This window comes from Maylandia zebra, linkage group LG12 (assembly GCF_041146795.1).
Source record: "Maylandia zebra isolate NMK-2024a linkage group LG12, Mzebra_GT3a, whole genome shotgun sequence".
NCBI lineage: Eukaryota > Metazoa > Chordata > Actinopteri > Cichliformes > Cichlidae > Maylandia > Maylandia zebra.
Genome location: NC_135178.1, coordinates 31,252,360 through 31,272,489, shown reverse-complemented (window position 1 = coordinate 31,272,489; position 20,130 = coordinate 31,252,360). Strand labels below are relative to the sequence as shown.

Here is a 20,130-nt window from a genome sequence, read left to right as displayed (position 1 = left end):
AGCCACCATATGGACAGTTTCTGTGTTGTTCTCCTTTTTTAATATAAAATATTGGTCACTTTGTGGATTAGGCAACATTAATAGTCTAAAGCTATGTTAGCAACTCTTAAGACATAAGTATCCTTTCAGGCTACTTATTCTTTTAAGTTTGAGGTTTAGCTGTTCACCACCTTAGTTTGGCCTGTTAGCATGCTAATTAGCACCAAATTTAAAGCTAAGGGTGATGAAAATGCATTTCCTGACGTATACCACTAAAAACATCAGGCAAATTCAAGGGATTACACACATAGTTAGGACTCAATTCCTTCCAGCTCCAAAATTTGTCTTTAAATCTTGAGTCCATCAAACAATCTGAGCATGTCTCACCAAATGGCAGAACTAATCATTTTAAAGCCATTTTTTGCATATAATATATGGTTGACTAAAATCAAAGGGAATTATTTCCTAAGTACTCAGATCCTCTACATAGGTTGATTGCATTCTGTTGCAACAGTCATTATCATTCCCATTAACCTACATTTAAGAGGGAGCAGTTCAACCACCTCTTGCATGTTAAACGAGCTAAATAGTGCTCTTTATTAAGTGTTGCTGTGACGTCAGCTTAGACAACATTGTGCCAGCAATGCTCAAAACTCAGACAGCAGCAAGCTGATTTCAGCAGGTATCTGAGAAGTGATTTACACATTTACAAAACAAGTGAAAGGCCCCTAGTTAATCTAAGGAGGAGATTAGGTACTGCGGAGTCCCGCTGAAGTAGCTTTAGTGAATCATTGACCTCTTTCTGCATCCCTCCTGGTATTTGGTGTGGATGGTAGCCACATGTGAAGCAAGGTGTTCATTCATTAGAATCAGTCGCTGTATTATACAGACACTGGTATAAGAAGTCAAACCTTTATAGTTGCAACTGATGTTTTATCACTTCAATTCTCTTTGAAGTGTTTTGAAGACAAAGTTGGAGAAGTGAGGTTGAAATGGTTTAGAGGAGGAGGAATAGTAGATATATTGGACAAATGATGTGAATTATGGAGCTACCAGGCAGGAAGAAAATTTAATGGATGGAGAGAAGGAGAACATGCAGAGGGTTGGTGTGAGCAAAGACGATGCAAGTGACAGGGTGAGATGGAGGCAGATAATCCAATGTAGTGACTCTTAAAGAGAGCAGCTGAAAGAAGAAATGGAAGAACAGAGATATAGAGTATTTAAGCTTATTTGGGAATCGACAGCATATTATAGTGGAAAAACTTTTACTTGTGCTCTACTCATGCAAAGTCTTTAAATCTATCCATCTGTTTTAATACCATAGCTACTATTTTTTATAATGTGTGGATATTTTTGCTTGACATTGTTCCTTGCACTAGTGTCATTTTATGATCATACTAATAATTTAAATAACTGGGGTTTTTGTCTCATTATAGCTGATGGCGTTGAATTAGAACACAGAGTATGTGTGTGTGTGTGCCAGATTGTGTGTGTTAAGTGGGTGTGGAGGGTGTCCAGAATATGTGAGCTGTTGCTTGCTGTTCACTCCCAGCTTGAAGCTCAGCAAATGTATCAGGAGAGAAAAGAGCAGAGGCACACAGAAACTGACTGAGAGCAAATTAATGGGCACCAGCGCAGAGAAAATTGTTCTAGAGTAAGTATCAGTTCTCTATATGAGCTTTCATTAACCCTGTGGTGGATACATTTTAATAGAAATCTTGTGAAAACAGCATGTGTGGGTATCCGAGGTTTATTTTTTACAACATGTACCTTTAAACTATCAAACTAGCTTTTAATATCAAAGCACATTAAAAGCTGCAATTTTGTAGTTTCTGAAAGTGCTTGTGCTGCACAACAGGTCCTGAATTTGTATGTCTATTGTATATCTACTGAAGGCATGGTCTTAAGTGTCAATAAGCAAAGAAAAAGATGAGATGTAGGCAGCAGGTAATAAAATAAATGGAATCATAACAATAAAAAAAGTAGGAATAGTGAATTAACTCATGGTATCATATTAAATCTACTGTATTTATTACATGTAATATGTAAATGTTGCTTTTCATAAACAATGCAAAGCTGTTTGTGTATTGCTTGTATGTCTCAGAACATGTGAATTACTGTTAAAAGATGAGCAAAAGTTATCATCTTGGAAGCTGATCATGTGATTTAACTTATGTCCATTTAAAACCATACTACAGTCACAGCTCCTCATACAAACCTGAGCTATAACATCTTATTTTACCAACCGTGAACTGACTGCTACATCATCACCTGGATCATTAATGTTTCTATGTAGTGCCACACAGTGCGGGGCCAAAAATCTCACTCTGGTGTCACTCAGTGGTGGTGACAGAAATTCAGTGTTTGTGCCAAATGTTGTCTGAAGAAAGGAAGCTTACAAGTGAGTGTGTGGGCTAGAAACATCTTAATGACATGCTAAACAGTGTAAATGATCTATTGTGAGCCTTGTGAGTCAAACAAATACACACCCCCGGGCTCTTAGCATTATGTGAGTATAAGCAGCCCGTAGCCCCGCTGAACTCACCAGCAGTGATGGCTAATGTACTAATGTCTGTTTTGTCATTGCTTTAAGCACATCATCACTGGTGATTTCTTTTGTTCTTCAGAAGCAATTGAGGTGATAATTATAAAACTAAATTTACTGATAGTTTTTTTTTTTCTTCTTTTTTTTGGCATGTAGTTCTGTTTGTCCATTCACACCGCTTTTGGTTTAAATTGTCCAGTATGGAGATATCAACTGTAGAGTGTAATGGAACCAGAAAGCACTCGCCTGGTTACTTACTGCTGAGCGGTTTCACTTAGTTTCAGTTTTCTTTCTAAGAAACGGGAAAGTAAGTCTGTGGCACAAAGCTGAACTGCAATTGCTAGCTTCCCGTTTTTTTTTTCCTCTTTTTTTGCAGTTGGTGGATCAGTTCGTAAAAATAAGCTCACTGACCACTTTATTAGGTACATTTTGCTTATACAGGGTCACATCCCTTTTGGCTTTAGAGCAGCCTTAACTCTTTGTTGCACAGATTCAATGAGGGGTTTGGAAACATTCCTTAAACATGCTGATGTAGATTGATTCATTCATTGATTCACCCTTGATTCATTCCAAGGGTGCTCTGTAGGTTCCAGATACAATTACTTCTTGAATCTTGAATCTACTGTGCAGGCCATTTGAGTACAGTGAGTCAATGTCATGTTCAAAGCAGTTTTTAAATGATTCGAGTTTTGTGACATGGTGTGTTAAACATGGCTGCTTTCAGACATGGTCAGTAACAATTCTCAGACAGGCTGTGGTGTTTGAACGATGCTCAGTTTGTGCGCCAGGAAATCTCCCCCACGCCATTACACCACCAGCCTGAACTGTTGATACAAGGCTTTCATATTTCTTATCCCAAATTCTGTCCCAAATGTCACAGAAGAAAATGAGATTCATCAGGTCATGATAATCTTCTATTGTCCAAATTTCGATAGCTCGAATAAATTGTACCGTCATTTTCCTGTTGTGCGTTTTCCTGTGTTGTGCGTTCAGAGATGCTCTTCTGCATCCTGTCATTTTACAGTAAGTGGTTATTTGAGTTACTATTGTCTTACTATCAGCGTCAAGCAGTCTGGCCATTCTGCTCTGACTTCTGGCATCAAAAAGGCATTTTTACCCAAGCAACTGCTGCTCATTGGATATTTTCTCTTTTTTCTCTGCAAACCCTAGAGATGGTTGTGTGGGAGTTCCACAGTTTCTGAAATACGTAGACCAATCCATCTGCTTAGAACTATTATTTTGTGCAGCTAGATCAGGAATTGTGGAAAGAAACATTGTTGCTGAGTCTTCTTTTTTGGTGATTCTAGGAAAAATCCTAGAATACGATTTTCTGTGAACTCTCTCCAATGTCTCATCTGCTACTTTTTCATTGCGTTGTGTTCTTGACAAATTTGCAAAATCGGGCACTGTCAATATTATCATAGAACTGTTTTGATTTTTATTTCAAGTTAGTTGCTTCCTGATGCTTGTTCGCCGTTTGGTTTTCTTATGGCTCACTCTTCGGCAATAATTTAATGGCAGTAGACCAGACATCAAGCTCCGCTTAATCATTTGTATTTTTTAAAATGTATTTTCTGATTTTTTTTAATATATTCATGAGCAGTCTGCTTTTTATATACAGAGGTTGTCTTAAAAAATCATCCCCAAAATACTAATAAATGTATCCATTATTAGCTTTTTGACTTTGTCACTGTCTGGCTTTAACTATATACTATAATTGTTCACTCGTGGAACTTCATCATCACATTCAAATAATAAAGGGTGAGCCCTTACATGGCCATACTGAGGATCATGAAAGCCTATACGATCAGACGGGTAGCTGTCCTCGCAGGGACCAATAACTGATCTTTACAGTACAAAGCTCCGCAGCCTCTTTTCATGTCACTTTCATTGAGTGGAGGGCCACGGTGCGAGCTCTATAAAGTGGCTGGGCCCATTCAAGGGACTAAAGAGGACAAAGCTGAGCTCACTGCGGCACCACAGACTCACAACCAAAATAGGAATGAAGCAGAGGGGGAAAGGGAGGGGAGGCTGTTAACAGAAAGAGAGGGAGAGAGGGAGGGATTTTAAATTAATCTGCTGAATATATTTACTGGAAACTGATGAGAAATGGTTCTATGCAACACCAGGTTCAGTCTCTGTGGTGTGTAGTGTATGAAAATAAAAGTCATATCACTGTGGAGAATCTCTGGAACACTATCATATATTTTTACATCAGATTGAACACTTAAAATCTGAGAATTACTGCCTTAAAATATGAATAAATATTCTGGTTATTTAAAAGTTGGAAGTATATGATGCTATGTACTACTGCCTGTTAATGGTAAGTGATGTCTTGGGTATGAGCTAACCCACTGTGTCTAACAATGGGTCATTATTTTAATACTAAATCAAAAGGACAACATTAATATAAAAGTTACACCATGTTAATATAACTGAGTAGGTTTACTCAGTTTTGTGTCAGTATATTTATCCAAACTGAACCTCATCCCTCATCCCCCCAAATTTTTTTACTGGTTGATAACTTTGTGTTATAAAAACCTATTTGATTGCTTTCTTGTGTGTCTGCATGTAGCTTAACAACAGCACTACAGAGCTGATAAAAACCCCTTCAGAACAACATAACCGTTTATAGTCACGTTTTGCTTCTGTCTCCTCCTTAAACTTAACCCTTTGCAGTTCGCGATACACAGCATGCATCGCCTCTGCTGCAGAGATGCTTTGAAGATCCTTTTTAGCGTGTCTGTTGCCAAATGAAGATCACACACCTCAGTGCTGCCAGTAAATGTGCAGTCTCCATCAGTGATAGTAAGTAAAGAGAAATAAGAGCTCCTTTATGTGTGCACACTCTTCCAGCTGACACCATGGATGAAGCTGCAGGATGGTCTCCGAGTGGCTCCCATGGAGCTCGGCAATAGGATGCAAGTGTGTGTCTCCATCTGTTTGCTCCCACAGATGACTTCCCATCTTTGCTTACTCATCCTGTCTGGCTTGGCAGTCTCATCCCAGTTTGGTGAGTCCATCTACTCTTTTGTTTTTATTGAGTTTGGCCACGAGATAAAGTCAAAAGAAGGGTTGTTGGTCAATAAAAATGCCACTAAATTAAAAAAAAATAACAATTTTTTTTTTATTAAAATGTTAAAATGTGGTAGCACTGTGCTTAAGTAAAGCTTAGATGTACTTGTGCTGTAGCCTGTTATGGCACTTTAAACTTATTCTTCTTCCAGAGGATTATTTTACACTACATTTATAATGACTTTTAAACTTTTAAACAAAAAAGGAAACAATCATGCAACTGACATATTCTCTCATGAGAATATACTCTTAAATGTATATACTAATAATAAAACTACTACTACTAGTACTAATAGTTCCGGTTTTTTAAAGAAGATGCCTTTACCATCCTGTTCAAATATTGAAATTACTAATAAACTAAAGCTTTAACTTCTGGTTCAGCAACAGTGATACTATCAGCTGTGGGTAAAATTGATAAGTTGCTCACATTTTATCATCTGTATTTGCTGATTGAAGAAATATATCAGCAAATTAGCAATTTATTACTATTCAAGTAAGAAAATAACCATTAGTTGGTGTCCCCTGCAAAACAACATGGACACATCATTTATATCAAACTGATGATGCAGTGTAAGGCTTAACAGTTTTAGTTTAACATTCGCCTGACCATATCTGTGATATCAATACTTTTACTTAAGTAAATATTTTGAATACTTCCACTAGTGCTGGATAAAATATTGAGTAACATATTCAAAGCACACTGAATGGATACACCGTGTGTGTTCCAGGTTTGGAGGATGTTTTCTTCAGTCCGCAGGACCAGACAGTCAGAGAAGGAGAGGGAGTTTTCCTCCGGTGTGTATCAGGGGAGAGTTCACCTCCTGCAAGCATCACATGGCTCAAAGATGGAAAGGTGGTCACAAGAGGTAGACAGATTCAGGTAAAAAACAACTTCAGATTTTAGAAGGGCATCAAAGACTACTTTCTTGCAGAGTAGGACAAAAAGCAGTAAATATATCTGGTAGATATTAATGTAGTAACAGTCTCCATTAGACTCCAAGACAATAATCAGGCATAGAGTGGAGAACAGTTTTTACACTTTGCATTTCTTCTGCAGTTTAGAGAAATCCAGGCTAAAGAAAGGCCAATTTCATTCTCAAATTCATGTTTTTAACAGTTTTCTTGTGAATTTTAAAGCCATGGTTTGAGCCTCAACTTGATGGTTGGACATAAATTTCATGTGTAAGGCATCCACCTGCACTGCTGGAAACTACTATAATCAGATCAGGCTGTAGTTTCTCTCTTGGGCGTCTTCATTATATAAAAAAACTAATTGATTAGGAGTTTGATTACCCTGATTTTTCTTTTTCTTTTTTTTAAAACAGCATTTACTGAAACTGCTATAGCAATTTTTTTGTAGGTGCAAAATTTTCTGTCTGCAGAGCTTGTACACAGAACACAGTGCTGACTTAAATGCTGGGCAACCTTACAAATAGAAATTGATTTGAAGAACTCACAAACCTCAAGGAGACTCTGAAAGCCTCATGAGAAAAAACACTTTTTATTTCACTCAGGGCAAAAATAAAACAGAAAAATACACGTTGTTGCTTTTAACTTTGATATTGGACATATTTTCCATACTGTATGTGTCATCCTGCTCAGGGTGAATATGGAGGTGGGCACCAGAAGAAAACGTCAGGCACTCTTCATCTTTTCAACGTAACATTAGAAGATGAAGGGGTTTACGTTTGTGTCACACACAATCCTTCACTGAACATCAGCAAGAAGAGCAGACAAGCCAGACTTACTGTGCAGGGTGAGGCTTTTTCTTTAATTCACACTGACAAATTTTCAAATTGCAGCTGATCCAGGAGATATATAAATCCTGAGCTCTCTGGTTTTAACAAAAATACTGCTTTAATTAAAAAAAAAACTAAACTAATTTATCATACTTGTGTGTGTTTGCAGAGGGTTAGTATCTTACTGTGACTGTCCGCCTTGCAGGGGTCCCTCGGAGGCTGCAGTTCATCCAGGGCCCTGACAACATCACTGTTGCTATAGGAACTGAAGTCTCCATGCACTGCAGTGTTCTCGGCTTCCCTGTTCCCATGGTGCACTGGTTCAAAGACGGGTGCCTCCTGATGAACTGCTCCGGCTCGTTCAGCCTCCAAAACAATGGACAGCTGCTCACATTCAGGTCCAACACTGCATGGCAGAACAGGAATATTAATTCTTTATTGTTTAACTCCAACTGTGGTTGACAGTTGATGATACAGTCAAAGATTTTGTCTTTTTTCTTCTGGTACAATTATAATAGTTTCTGGTTCTTACTGGTGCATAAAAGAAGGAAGGCTAAAGAGGAAGGATAAAGATTGGGTGTTTTAGAGAAAGAAGACATTTCTGTAAATATTCTGTATTCCCTGCAGGGTTGCCTCACAACAAGACTGTTGTGTTTGAATCTGCCACTGGGGGATTCCCTCCAGGAACTCTGGCTTCCTCCCACAGTTCAAATATTAATTAGTGTTTCTAAACTGGTTTCTAAACTGGCTAAGAAAAAAAAAAAAAGCAAACAAAATCAAAAAGAATCCCTAAATGTTAAAATTACATTTAAAATATTTTTTGTGTTTGTCTTCTCCAGAAATGTGAGCAAGGAGCATGAGGGCTCATATCACTGTGAAGCATCAAACCAGAAAGAGACAATCAGGTCGCAGCCAGCCTTCCTACTTCCAGCTGGTATTGTAAACTCTGAACTGTTTAACTCAAGCAAGTGAATTGCCTTGTTAAAACCGTTTAGGTTTCTGCTTCAGCAGATTCCATGCTGTAAAAATCAGCAAAATCCAATAAGAGCAGATGTCCAAACTTATTAGTGATTTACATTTTGTGTTTACAGAAATGGACTGGAGTTTTGTGCAGCAGCCCACAAATCTAACGGTGAAGAGCGGCAAAAATGTTACGGTAACCTGTAGGCCTCCGTACAGCAGACCAGCAGCGCAGGTGTCCTGGTTTAAAAACAACCGGCTTCTCACTCCCACTGAAAATGTAACAATGCTGCCCAGTGGAGACCTCTTCATCCACAGGTCTTTATTGTTCATGCCTCATTATATGACTAGATAAATTAAATATAACACAAAAATTGTGTATAAATTAAAACTGGTTGGGCCAAAACTTTTAAAAAAGTTTAGTTAATTTGCATTGTTTACAGTATGTTTAGCGCTTAACATGAAGTCATAGAGTTATAAAATTGTGCCTGTAAATACAGCTCCAGGCAGCTGATTTTTGTTTTTAAAAGCTCTGCTGACCCTTTTCATAATTTTCTCTGTAGTGTGCAGGAGCACGATAGTGGCAGCTACTTCTGCAGGGCCTCAAACACCCATCTTCAAAGATTTCTTACCTCGAGACGAGCAACACTCAGTGTTTTGGGTATGACATCTGGCAGCCCTCCCTACTATCTCACTGGAAATGTATATATACATATATATATATATATATATATATATATGTATATATACATATATATATACATGTATAGGTGCATAATAATATTCCAGACAGTGCTTTCCCTTCCTGGCAGCTCCTCCATCCGTCAAGCTATGGCCCCAGGTATTGACGGTGCCTTTGGGTGCTCAGGTGGTGCTGGAATGTCAGGTGTCTGGCCACCCTTTACCGTCCATCAGCTGGATGAAAAGAGGCCACACCAAGCAGACAGGAGGCAAAATTGCATTGGGGTAAGTTATAGTGTTCTGACTTTTTGAAAATTTTGTATACAAGCAGTTCATAATATATGGCAGCTTTCATGTTTCCTATTCAGACAGAGAAATGCCACTCTCTACATCCAGTCAGTCCGGAGCTACGATGAGGGGGTGTATGTGTGCGAGGCATCCAACACACTGGGACAAAGCCATGGCACAGCACTCCTGAGAGTTGCTGGTAAATTTTAAACCTTGCTGTTTTGCAATGTATTTACTCCTCAGATCAATAGACGAGTCAAAGTCAAGTCAGGAGCATGTGCCTGATACTTACTAAGCATTTATACACTTTAGATCAGGGGTAGGCAACTCCAGGCCTCGAGTGCCGGTGTCCTGCAGGTTTTAGATCCCACCCTGGGTTAACACACATGAATCAAATGATTAGTTCATTAACAGACCTCTGGAGAACTTCAAGAAATGCTGAGGAGTCATTTAGCCCTTTAAATCAGCTGTGATGGATCATGGACAAATCTAAAACCTCCAGGATACCGGCACTCGAGGCCTGGAGTTGCCTACCCCTGCTTTAGATGTTGTGGTTGGTTCAATACTAAGTATGATGACAGATATGTTCTTGTTAATGCAAACCTTTTAGATCATAATGAAGGTGAGGATTTAGATATGAGTTTGGTCTGACCCACTGATAAGTGTACTAAATAAAGCAAACCCTAGCCTGGAAGGCAAAGGGATTGTTGTCCCTCTGCTTTATGCCCCTATTTAATATTGCTTTTAAGTTGCAGTGAATTTGTAATTCCCTATAAGGTATCTTCATATAGTGTACATAATATTATCAAAGCATGGGCGTGGTCCTCATTGGCAGATCAACAAGTGTGTGTGATCATTCATTTTAACATGTCAGCTGTACTGTGTTGTTTTGAGAGTGCAGGAAAACTAGGCTGCAAAAATGAAAAATCATGAATAATTATCTAATAGGTATTAAGCTGAAATGCATTAAAGAAAAGAAAAGAAAAAACCTGTTGCTATTATAGAAAAGTACATGCTCGCAACCAAGGTCCTTCTAAAAGAACTGAATTATACACAGGAAAGAAACTGAGAAATTCTTCTTGTGTAGTACAAACGTCTTACAAATTTGAAATTAAAGGACATGGAGATCACCTTGAAATCCAGTCTTGCAAATGTGATCAAAGTAACAGACCATTTGAATGAAATTGTCATTTTATTTGCCATCTGCACACATTGCTAGTTTCATAAACTAATTCTAAAGAGTCATAGTCCAGGTAGCAGAACATACCGTGTCCTCAAAATTTTACATAGTTACTAAAATCTTTATAGGGGAACAGTTCTTGTATGTGTTATTTCTTTAAGGCACTTCTATGATCTATGAGCTTTATGTGACTTTTTTGATATTGTCTTTTCAATTTTCCCCTCTGCTTGGGCCAGTGAGCCCTTTAATAGTGGTCTTTAAAGATCAGGTGACCTACACGATTGGGACTTTAGTGGTCCTGCCCTGCAGAGCAATGGGGATTCTCCCTATCACATACACCTGGACGAGGGGCAGAACAGAGCCACAGTCCCCTATCAGTACCACCGAAGGCAGACACATAGATGGTGAGTCTAGTTTGTCTGGAGTCATTCTGCATTACTTTTCATCATGAAAACAGAGTAACCGTTTCAGGCACAACGTCCCCTACTTCATAGGTATGTAGAAGAGAATAAAATCTGAATAAGTTAATGTAACACATAGAACAACTTTATTGTTTGATGACCCTGATTAAGGCCACAGATCCAGTCAAGCAGTAGAGTTGTTCTATATACCACAAGTGTTGCTGCAGCTTGAACTTTCTCAACATTTATTTTAATCACCAGGTCCATCATTTGGAGTTGTTTTCAGCATATAAAATAAGTAGCATTCTCGGCAGAGATGGAAGTATACAGGAATTTTTTTTCTAATTTCTAAACGGTATGTGAGATCTCAGCTCTTTGTGTTTTATAATGTTTTGTCTTCTGGCCTGCAGAAGATGGGTCCCTGCATATTTCCAGTGTGCAGTACTCTGATGCAGGAGAGTATTACTGCACTGCTGAGAACCGAGCAGGACGACATCAGAAACGGATGATCCTCATCATCACAGGTGTGTTGATTTACCACCTCGTGTTATTTCTTCTCAGTGGCAATATTACTAAAATCATACCTGCATTATGCAATGGTAAAGCTCTATGAACAAAACTGAAGATGTAAAATGTATGAACAATTTGGCAATTTAATTGAAGTGACAGACTCCAATGTGTTGAGATCAAGGCTTTGTGAGGGGTCAGACTAGTTTTTTCAGGACATTGAGATGTTTTTCATGACTATCAGTGTATGTTTGGATCAGTATAATAAATGTGGGTCACTCAGATACTTCTCTCAGGGGAATTCGCAACTGTCTTCTGGTCATTTAGAGTGGGTGAAGTTCAGTGCATACTTAAACAACAAAATACTTCTTTGACCCCATATACCCAAGTTTCTTTTGCTTGTTGATTCTCTTTCATGTCATCCTTTGTCTTATGCTGAAGATCGACCTTCTGATAGAGGGAGACGGACAAGACTGGTTTTGTCTGCTGTGAGTATTGAGGATGTGGAAGTCTTTGCTTATGTATTTTGTTCTCAAATCATTTTGCTAGACCTTGGTTTTATTTTCATAAGCAGTTCCAGTGTAGAAGCTGCAAATTCTCTAAGTGCATTTTTTTGCACAGATCATGTGATGGTCATGCATTGTTTACCCCTGTTTATTATTTGGTGTATGGACTTATTCGTTTTTGACTGTGTTAAATGTGTCTCCTCTGAAAATAATCAGTGTTTTGAATATTTTTTAGAGCACCAGCGATAATGAACAACGTCCAGCTTCCAAGTGGAGCGACTCAGTAGCCGAGCAGCGCTTTAAAACAACACGTTATCCACATGTACAGGAAAAGCATAATGAGACAACATGTATGTATTTAAAAAAAAAATACTTAGCTCCAGTCATGTGTTGTGTAGGTCATTCAACATAACAAATATATAGTTACAAGTTAACAGGCTAAAACACGGTGCTATAAGGTTATTAGGTAAAATGAATATGGCTGAAAGCAGTGGTAAGGTCTCAGTCATACAGGCCTAGAGACCAGTCAGTGACTACCCCTGGCAACCACAGGTCACTAAGGAAAAATGTGTATTCCCAGATCAGCTGGTGAGTGGTTTTTGGAAGTTTTTAGTAGTTGCTGGCAGTTGCTAGGTAAAATTGGTCACAAAGAGGGATTCAGATCAGGCGATGGTAGAGTTAGAAGTTGGGTAACCAGAAGTTCTCACAAACTTTCCAGGATAAAGGTATCATTTCAATTTTGTGTCTGTTACCATTGCCACAAGACAAAAAAGATGTGTCAGGACATCCAAAAGCTAAAAAAAAAATGCTAAATGCCAAATAATCCTGCTATAAGAGCTGCAGGAGTTTTTTCTGCTCAGATTTCAAAATTGACATGGAAATATTTTGTTTAAAAAAGTAATAAATCATATTTTTGTGTCTGTGTTATGTTAATGCTACTTTATGATTCAGTTACAAGAAATATTAGTAAATATAAATGTAAAGCAACAATTATGAGAGGCATTATTCTGGTGCGCACGTTACTAATCGAACTGCTTACATTTTGTATGGCTGGATCCCTTCAGATGAAATCAGATTTTTTTTTCCTCTGAATGACACATAATAATAACACACAACATAAAATTGTTTAGGATATATTAAAGAAAATAAAGCACAAACTCTTTTTTTAATATTTACAGGTACCAACCCAGTCAGTGCAACTACACTTCCAACATTTTTAAGAAAAGCCGGGGCTGAGCTAGATATGCCATTGAGGACCCTTGCCCATGTTTTACATCACCATTTGAAACAGCCAACAACCAATTCTACCCAGTCGTTACTCAGTCAGATCAAGCCTCCTCTTCACCTGAACCTCCAATCAGAAGCTCTACACACCCAAGTACCAATGACCATTAAACCACATTTTATTTCACACAGTGAACCAGCTGCAACACAGAGCCTGGCACCTGAAGTAACCAGTGGAGTGTTGGTCGAAACCCTTCAGCATTCATTCAGTGAAAGTCGATCCCATTTGAGACAAATGCCATCAAAATTTCAGCATTCAGCCAGTAACAAGTTGTTTATAGTGCCCAGTTCTCAGGACCATTCTGTGCCTCAAGTTAATCAAATTGCAGAGACATCAGTAACTCAGCAACCATCTCAGCTACGTGTTACTGGACCTTTTGGCTTTCTAAAATTGGACCCCTTCATGGCAACTCCAACACCAAATCCTGTTACCCACGCTAAGATGAGACACTCCGATTCAGTCACCCTGACAGTTGCCTACAAAACATCATCATTTCAGCCTTTGCAACCTTCACCAACCCTCTCACAAACAACTCAAACTGATCCTCAACACTCCTCTACCTTAAGTTTTTTACCAAAGTTTCATCTTGAGCTTTCTACAATTCAGTATAATCTGCCTTCAACAGAACTTCCATCTTCTTTAATCCCCACGCCTCCAATATCCGAAATTCATCTTTCAACAACAACACCTTCAGCCAGTTCCAAACTTTCTCAAACCCAACCTGAATCATCTCCAACACAAAATTCACAGCTTCCATTCTCCACCATCCGCCCTTCAGATCAGTCACTCCATCCTTCATTGTTAGACGCTGAGGTAGTCCAACAGGTCAACAGGTCACATTGGCTGAATACTACTCATGAAAGTCATCCAGTTCAGCCAGAGCTCACAGACTGGTTGAAAAGGAACACTTCCCAGTCACCCATGACTAGCAATGATCCCAGGTAGGCAAAATAAAAATATGATAGATTGATAAATATTTCACCTGAGTTTATTACATTTAGGGAACAAAAGTAATAAAACATCAATAAGTCACTATCTTCTCCATTTCAGAGTGAAGCAGCAATCACCATCATGGCTGCCTGTGCTGGAAAAACATGACATCCCCATTGTGGTGGGAGTGGGTGTATCTTTGGCTTTCATCTTTATCACTGTTACCTTCTATTCTGTGGTACAAAAGAATGAACCCGCACCAACAAGCCGAGCAGGTCAGCAATCCGCCCTGCATGAAATGCTAGTGTCTTGGTTTTCCTAAAATCATGACCATATTTTGGCAAAATCGAAATGATTGGGGTGGTGAGGCTGCGACAGTCTGGTGATCTGTCCAGGGAGTACCCCACCTCTCACCCTATGGTAGCTGGGATAGACTCCAGCCCACCCTCGACCCTGCATTGGATAAGTGAAAGAGGATGGATCTTGATGGAATTGATAGAAAGTTATTAACCAACACTGCACTGGCTAGCAAGTGAGGTGCTAGTGTAACAAGTTGTAATTAACTGTGTATTAGAGTGCTAGGTTTGGCTAGTAAAATTAAACTATAATTTAGTTTATAGTTTAAATTTACTTAGGAAGTGAACATTTGTATTTTGACTTTCAATACATTGGACATTTTAACATTGACTTGTTTATGAATTAACTCGCTTAAAGAGCCACCCTCAAGTGGCCATTTAAAGAACTGCAGGTTTTCCATATATACTTGGCTCAAACAAAAATGATATAACATAATAATAACTGAGCTCTACATGTGCTTTCAGATGAATTTTTAACACTGAACACAGTCTGGTTACCTCTTATATCTTTTTGCCAAGGTAAGCTAAATTAGCTTTATTTTAAACAGGTAATTGATCCACTTGTGTCACTCTACCAGAAAGCACATATGTAGAGCATTTTAACCCAAATGTTACTTTTTATTATTACGTCAAAACCACATTACATGTCTTTGACAGCTCAGAGGAATTTAGGTGTTCCCATACGACATGCTGAACGTCGAGCAGCAGGACGTACGTATGAAAACAGGTACTCTACTTCTCAGAATAGAAAAATAAATTATCCTTCACAACCCATCTTTCTGCATTCTAATACCAAGTGTTGTATGTCTTATGCAGAGCGTTTGAAGATGACGACTGTGTTGCAGTGATTGAACAGAGCCCCAACACATCAGAAACCAGAGCCAGACCCCCAGGGCCCAGCTTGGTTACGGTGCAGATGGAGAGCACGTTTGATGAACTACAAGAGGATACCCAGCGCTCTCTGGACAACCACTCAGTCACTGTAGAGACGTACCCTGAGCCTATTCTTGACATCAAGGTCTGGTAACACAGAAACACTTTACCATAAAAAAATGTATCCAGACATTTTTATCCGTGTTTAAGGGGAAGTTAAGAAAGTTACAAATTTATTGAGGCAACCCAATAGTATGGTGGTCAGCACCATTGTCCCACAGCAAGAAGGTCCTGGGATTGAATCCACCGAGCCACAGCAACAGCCTTTCTGTGTGGATCTTGGAGTGTGCATGTTCTCCGGCCTTCTGATAGACTAGATAGACTAGTGACCTATCCAAGGTGTGCCCCACCTCTCACCCTGTGACAGCTGGGATAGGGTCCAGAACAACCACTGATGATTCTTCTTCTTCTTTGGACTTCTTAGGCGGTCAACACAGCAGATCATCTGCCTCTATCTCAGCCCATCCCTTACATCCTCCAACCTTCTTTATGTCCTCTTTCACTACCTCCATGAATTTTCTCTAGGGTCTTCCCCTTTTCTTCCTGCCTGACAGCTCCATATTAACATAAAATACTAACATATTTTGCTTACTATATTGACTATCCCTCCTCTGCACATATCCAAACTATCTCACCCTACCCTCTCTAACTTTGTCTCCAAACTGGTCAACCTGAGCTGTCCCTCCAATATACTCATTTCAAATTTTGTCCTGGTAACTCTCAGTCAAAATTTGAGCATCTTCACGTCTACCACCTCTCGCTCTGCCTCTTGTCTTTTTGTCAGTGCTTTCCCTCTTGGCAATGATAATTTTATTTAAATAGCACATATGCTTTACATAGAAGATAAAAACCTGATTGCTGCCTCTTGCTGCGATCCTTCTGTCACAAATCACCCCTGAAACTCATCTCAACCCACTCCATCCAGCCTGGATAACTGGAAGAGGATGGTTGGATGGGTCACACTGTTAATGATAAATATTAGAAATTATTATATTTAGTTATGAAAACAGCATATCCAGCTTCGTTTATTTAACTAACAACTGTGGCATACTATATAACCTATAGGGGGAGCTAAAACCCTATATAAGTGTACAAACGGTCACAGTTTGCACAGTTTAATAAAAAGAACAAACCATTAAGATAATAAAAAAAAGTACTGCACTGAAAACAGTGCTGATGTCTCCATTTAATTTAAACTGGCACATGCAAGGACTAAACCAACAGCCTTATAGTAATAAAATGCTCAATCATCAGAGTTGTCTTTAAAGATAACAATGTGGCAACAGTGTAATGATTTCACTGCATTTTAAACATTTTTCCCTATGTTATTATTAACAAATCCTCTCTACTTTCAGATTGATCCTTCTCTGGAGGAGGAGAAAGGGTGCAGTTTGTCCCAGCCCAGCATTCAGGTGCACTGTACTGAGGATTGGACCAGTAACAGAGGAGACAACCAAAGCCCATGCCAGGACACGTTGCCTCCTCCCTCACCCTTAATCTCCCGTTCTCCTTCCCCATCACCACCATCCAGGCGGGAGGAAAGCGTGCACTCTTCTTTAACACTGCAGAGTGCTGAGCCATGCGTTGCACCTATCCACCACAGTCTCAGCATTTCACATGGCAACCCTCCACTGTTGCTGTCTCACAACGTCTCTGTGGGCCTCACCACAGTAGCTGTTGATGTCCATTTTTACCCTGCAGCTACTGCTCCAATGGCAGTAGGGACTAGTACTCACATTAATTCAGTTTCAAACTCCTCAGCAGTGACTGCACCTCTTTTTAGCCCCACGTTAGCTAACAGCCAGGAGGATGATCAGTCAGCTTCCAGGCTGCATCAGTGTAAATAGCTACATTATAGGACAAATCATCTTCAGTGCTGGCACACATTAAGTGAAATGGGAACAAAGCTTTGGCTAGCTTGATGGTGTGGAGATAGGAATGCATAGATTACTAACGGGCTGTCTAGCTGATCCAAATCACATTTAAGAGTGTTTTACACCAGTGGTGATAAGCAGAATATTATATTTCTCTTGGAGTTCATTTAGAGATTTTTTCTGTGTGAAAAAAAAAAAAACAAATGTGAAAAAAAGTGATGCAGACCAGAGTCAAACACCTATAGGTGTGAAAATGCCGCAAGTGACAAAGTGAGGAAAGTTGCAGCAAAAGACAAAGTAATATGACACCTGAGTAATTTGCAAAAGAACACATTATAATAACTCAGTTCTCTTTGCCATTAAGTATGAAACTAGAACCAGCAGAAAGGCCAGCTAAACTTGCTATAGATAATGATGTGCCATCATCAGTAGTTGCTGATGAAACCCCAGTTTATCAGTTCACCTTACACATCTGTGCAGTGTCACAGGTGCTATTCATAGCAATTGTGCAAAACAGTTTTTTATGTTTGTGCAAGGATTTAACACACCTAGATTAAATCTGTTAAATATTGACGAGTAGAGGTAAGTGTTAGCAGATTTCCCAGTTTCTAGTTGTCATAATCAAACAGTGCTAATGTTTTCTTGGCTTTAGCTGCATACTTGATGCATGAGTGGAATCCTCATGCACACTTTTTGCCAAGGAATACAAATACATTTCCCAAAATGAATGTAAAACAGCTGACTAAGGAAGCAAATATTCAGTATTAGCATTCACATTGTTTTTCTTAATATATGTATTTATTAGCTTTAGGGCACAATTTATGTGTTATACTTAATTGGCTACGTTTACTGTCAGGTTGTTTTGTTTTGTTCTTTAACCCTGAAAGAGAAAATGTATATGTAGTATGAATTTATCTGTTTTACAGGCCTAAATGGATGTAGGGTAGTTTGAGTAAAAATACTGTAATTTGTGTCTTTTTCTGTTAAACAGCCAAGGATACATGCTTTGCAATTTTTTTGTGATCCAGTCCTGCAAACCTGTTTTGGTTCATGACTCATCATTATGTTGAGGTTGACTGTTACACCTTTTTGAAACCAAAGGATGGTAACTGGTATGTCAGTGAACATGTAGGCAGTACACCAAAAATAGTTACACTGGAGGAGCACCTTCATGCTGTTAAAATGTTAGTTGCATTACTTTATTAAAACGCTGTAACTGTCACCATGTGCTTCATGAGTCCATATCCTGTATGCACTGTGTGTCCACTCTGACAAGATGCTAGCAAGAAGCTTTCTGCACACCATGATATTGTTTTCATATCTTTCGGCAAGGAGACAGTAGTCATTCAAAGTTTATCTGGAACTGTTTAGGTAAAAAATTATGCTTAAAGGGCAACAGAAAAAGAAAAACATGCAAATACATTGTTAAAAAAAATATGAAAAGACACATTATAAAGAGCATGAGGGAGAAGACGAAAAATTATTTAAAAAAAAAAAAGGAAAAGGGAAGATCCACAAAGTCAACAGATTCAACACAGTTAAGAAACTTCTTGAGACAGACTGTGTGGTGCAATTTTCTGGTCTTCAAGTCCAAGTCCAAGTTCAAGTCCAAGTTCAACTTTATTGTCACTTCAACCATATACAGTTTAAAAATACACAGTGAGGCGAAACAACATTCCTCCAGGAACCAAGGTGCTACAAGACAAGTTAGTGCAAAAAAAAAAAAAAAAAAAAAAAATATCTAGTAATAATATTGTGCAAAAGAGCATTTACAGGTTGGTGTGTGCGATGGTTTGGTGGTGTAGGTCAGTGTGTTTGCGCTTTGTGTTGGTTAGTCAGTCCAGTCTCAATGTTTTGAGGTATTTGAGTTAAGCTGAGTGATAATGTTAGTGTATGTGTGTGTGTGCGTGTTTATCAGTCAGTCCCTTTTTGCTGAGGAGACGGATGGCTTGTGGAAAAAAGCTGTTGCACAGTCTGGATGTGCGTGCCCGAATGCTTCGGTACCTTTTTCCAGATGGCAGGAGTGTAAAGAGTGTGTGAGAGGGGTGTGTCCGATCAGCCACAATGCTGGTGGCTTTGCGAATGCAGCGTGTGGTGTAGATGTCCTCAATAGAGGGTAGAGAGACCCCGATGATCTTCTCTGCTGTTCCCACTATCCGCTGTAGGGTCTTGCGGTCTGATATGGCACAGCTCCCAAACCAGACAGTGATGCAGCCGCTCAGGATGCTCTCAATAGTTCCTCTATAGAAGGTGGTCAGGATCGGTGGTGGAAGCCGGGCCTTTCTCAGTCTTCTCAGAAAGAAGAGACGCTGTTGGGCTTTCTTGTGCAGGGAGCTGGTGTTGAGGGACCAGCCGAGGTCCTTCTCCAGGTGTACACCCAGGAATTTGGTGCTGTCAACGATCTCCACAGAGGAGCCGTTGATGCTCAGCGGTGAGTGGTCGCCTCGTGTCCTCCTAAAGTCAACAACCATCTCTTTTGTCTTGTCAACATTCAGAGACAGGTTGTTGTCCTTACACCAGTCCGTTAGTCTCTGCACTTCCTCTCTGTACGCTGACTCGTCGTTCTTGCTAATGAGACCCACCACGGTCGTGTCATCAGCGAATTTAATGATGTGATTTGAACTGTGTGTTGCTACACAGTCATGAGTCAGCAGTGTGAACAGCAGAGGACTGAGCACACAGCCTTGTGGGGCCCCAGTGCTCAGTGTGGTGGTGCTGGAGGTGCAGTTCCCGATCCGTACTGACTGAGGCCTTCCGGTCAGAAAGTCCAGGATCCAGTTGCAGAGGGAGGTGTTCAGGCCTAACAGGCTCAGCTTTCCGATCAGTTGTTGGGGGATGATCGTGTTAAATGCTGAGCTGAAATCTATGTACAGCATTCGGACGTGTGAGTC

At 39.5% G+C, this 20,130-nt stretch overlaps 1 protein-coding gene across 1 annotated transcript; it reads left to right on the top strand.

Annotated features, from left to right (window-relative positions):
• Positions 1-4,954: 4,954 nt before the first annotated feature.
• On the top strand, positions 4,955-18,441 carry LOC101478276 (uncharacterized). The gene is made up of 19 exons (XM_076890525.1): positions 4,955-5,537; positions 6,328-6,479; positions 7,202-7,355; positions 7,544-7,736; positions 8,178-8,272; positions 8,430-8,616; positions 8,862-8,959; positions 9,111-9,264; positions 9,348-9,466; positions 10,684-10,851; positions 11,259-11,372; positions 11,797-11,843; positions 12,097-12,211; positions 13,040-14,087; positions 14,197-14,351; positions 14,898-14,951; positions 15,090-15,159; positions 15,249-15,450; positions 16,721-18,441. The coding sequence occupies exons 1-19, from the start codon at positions 5,393-5,395 to the stop codon at positions 17,210-17,212; spliced, it is 3,762 nt and encodes a 1,253-aa protein (XP_076746640.1). The 5' UTR covers positions 4,955-5,392; the 3' UTR covers positions 17,213-18,441.
• The last annotated feature ends 1,689 nt before the right edge of the window (positions 18,442-20,130 follow it).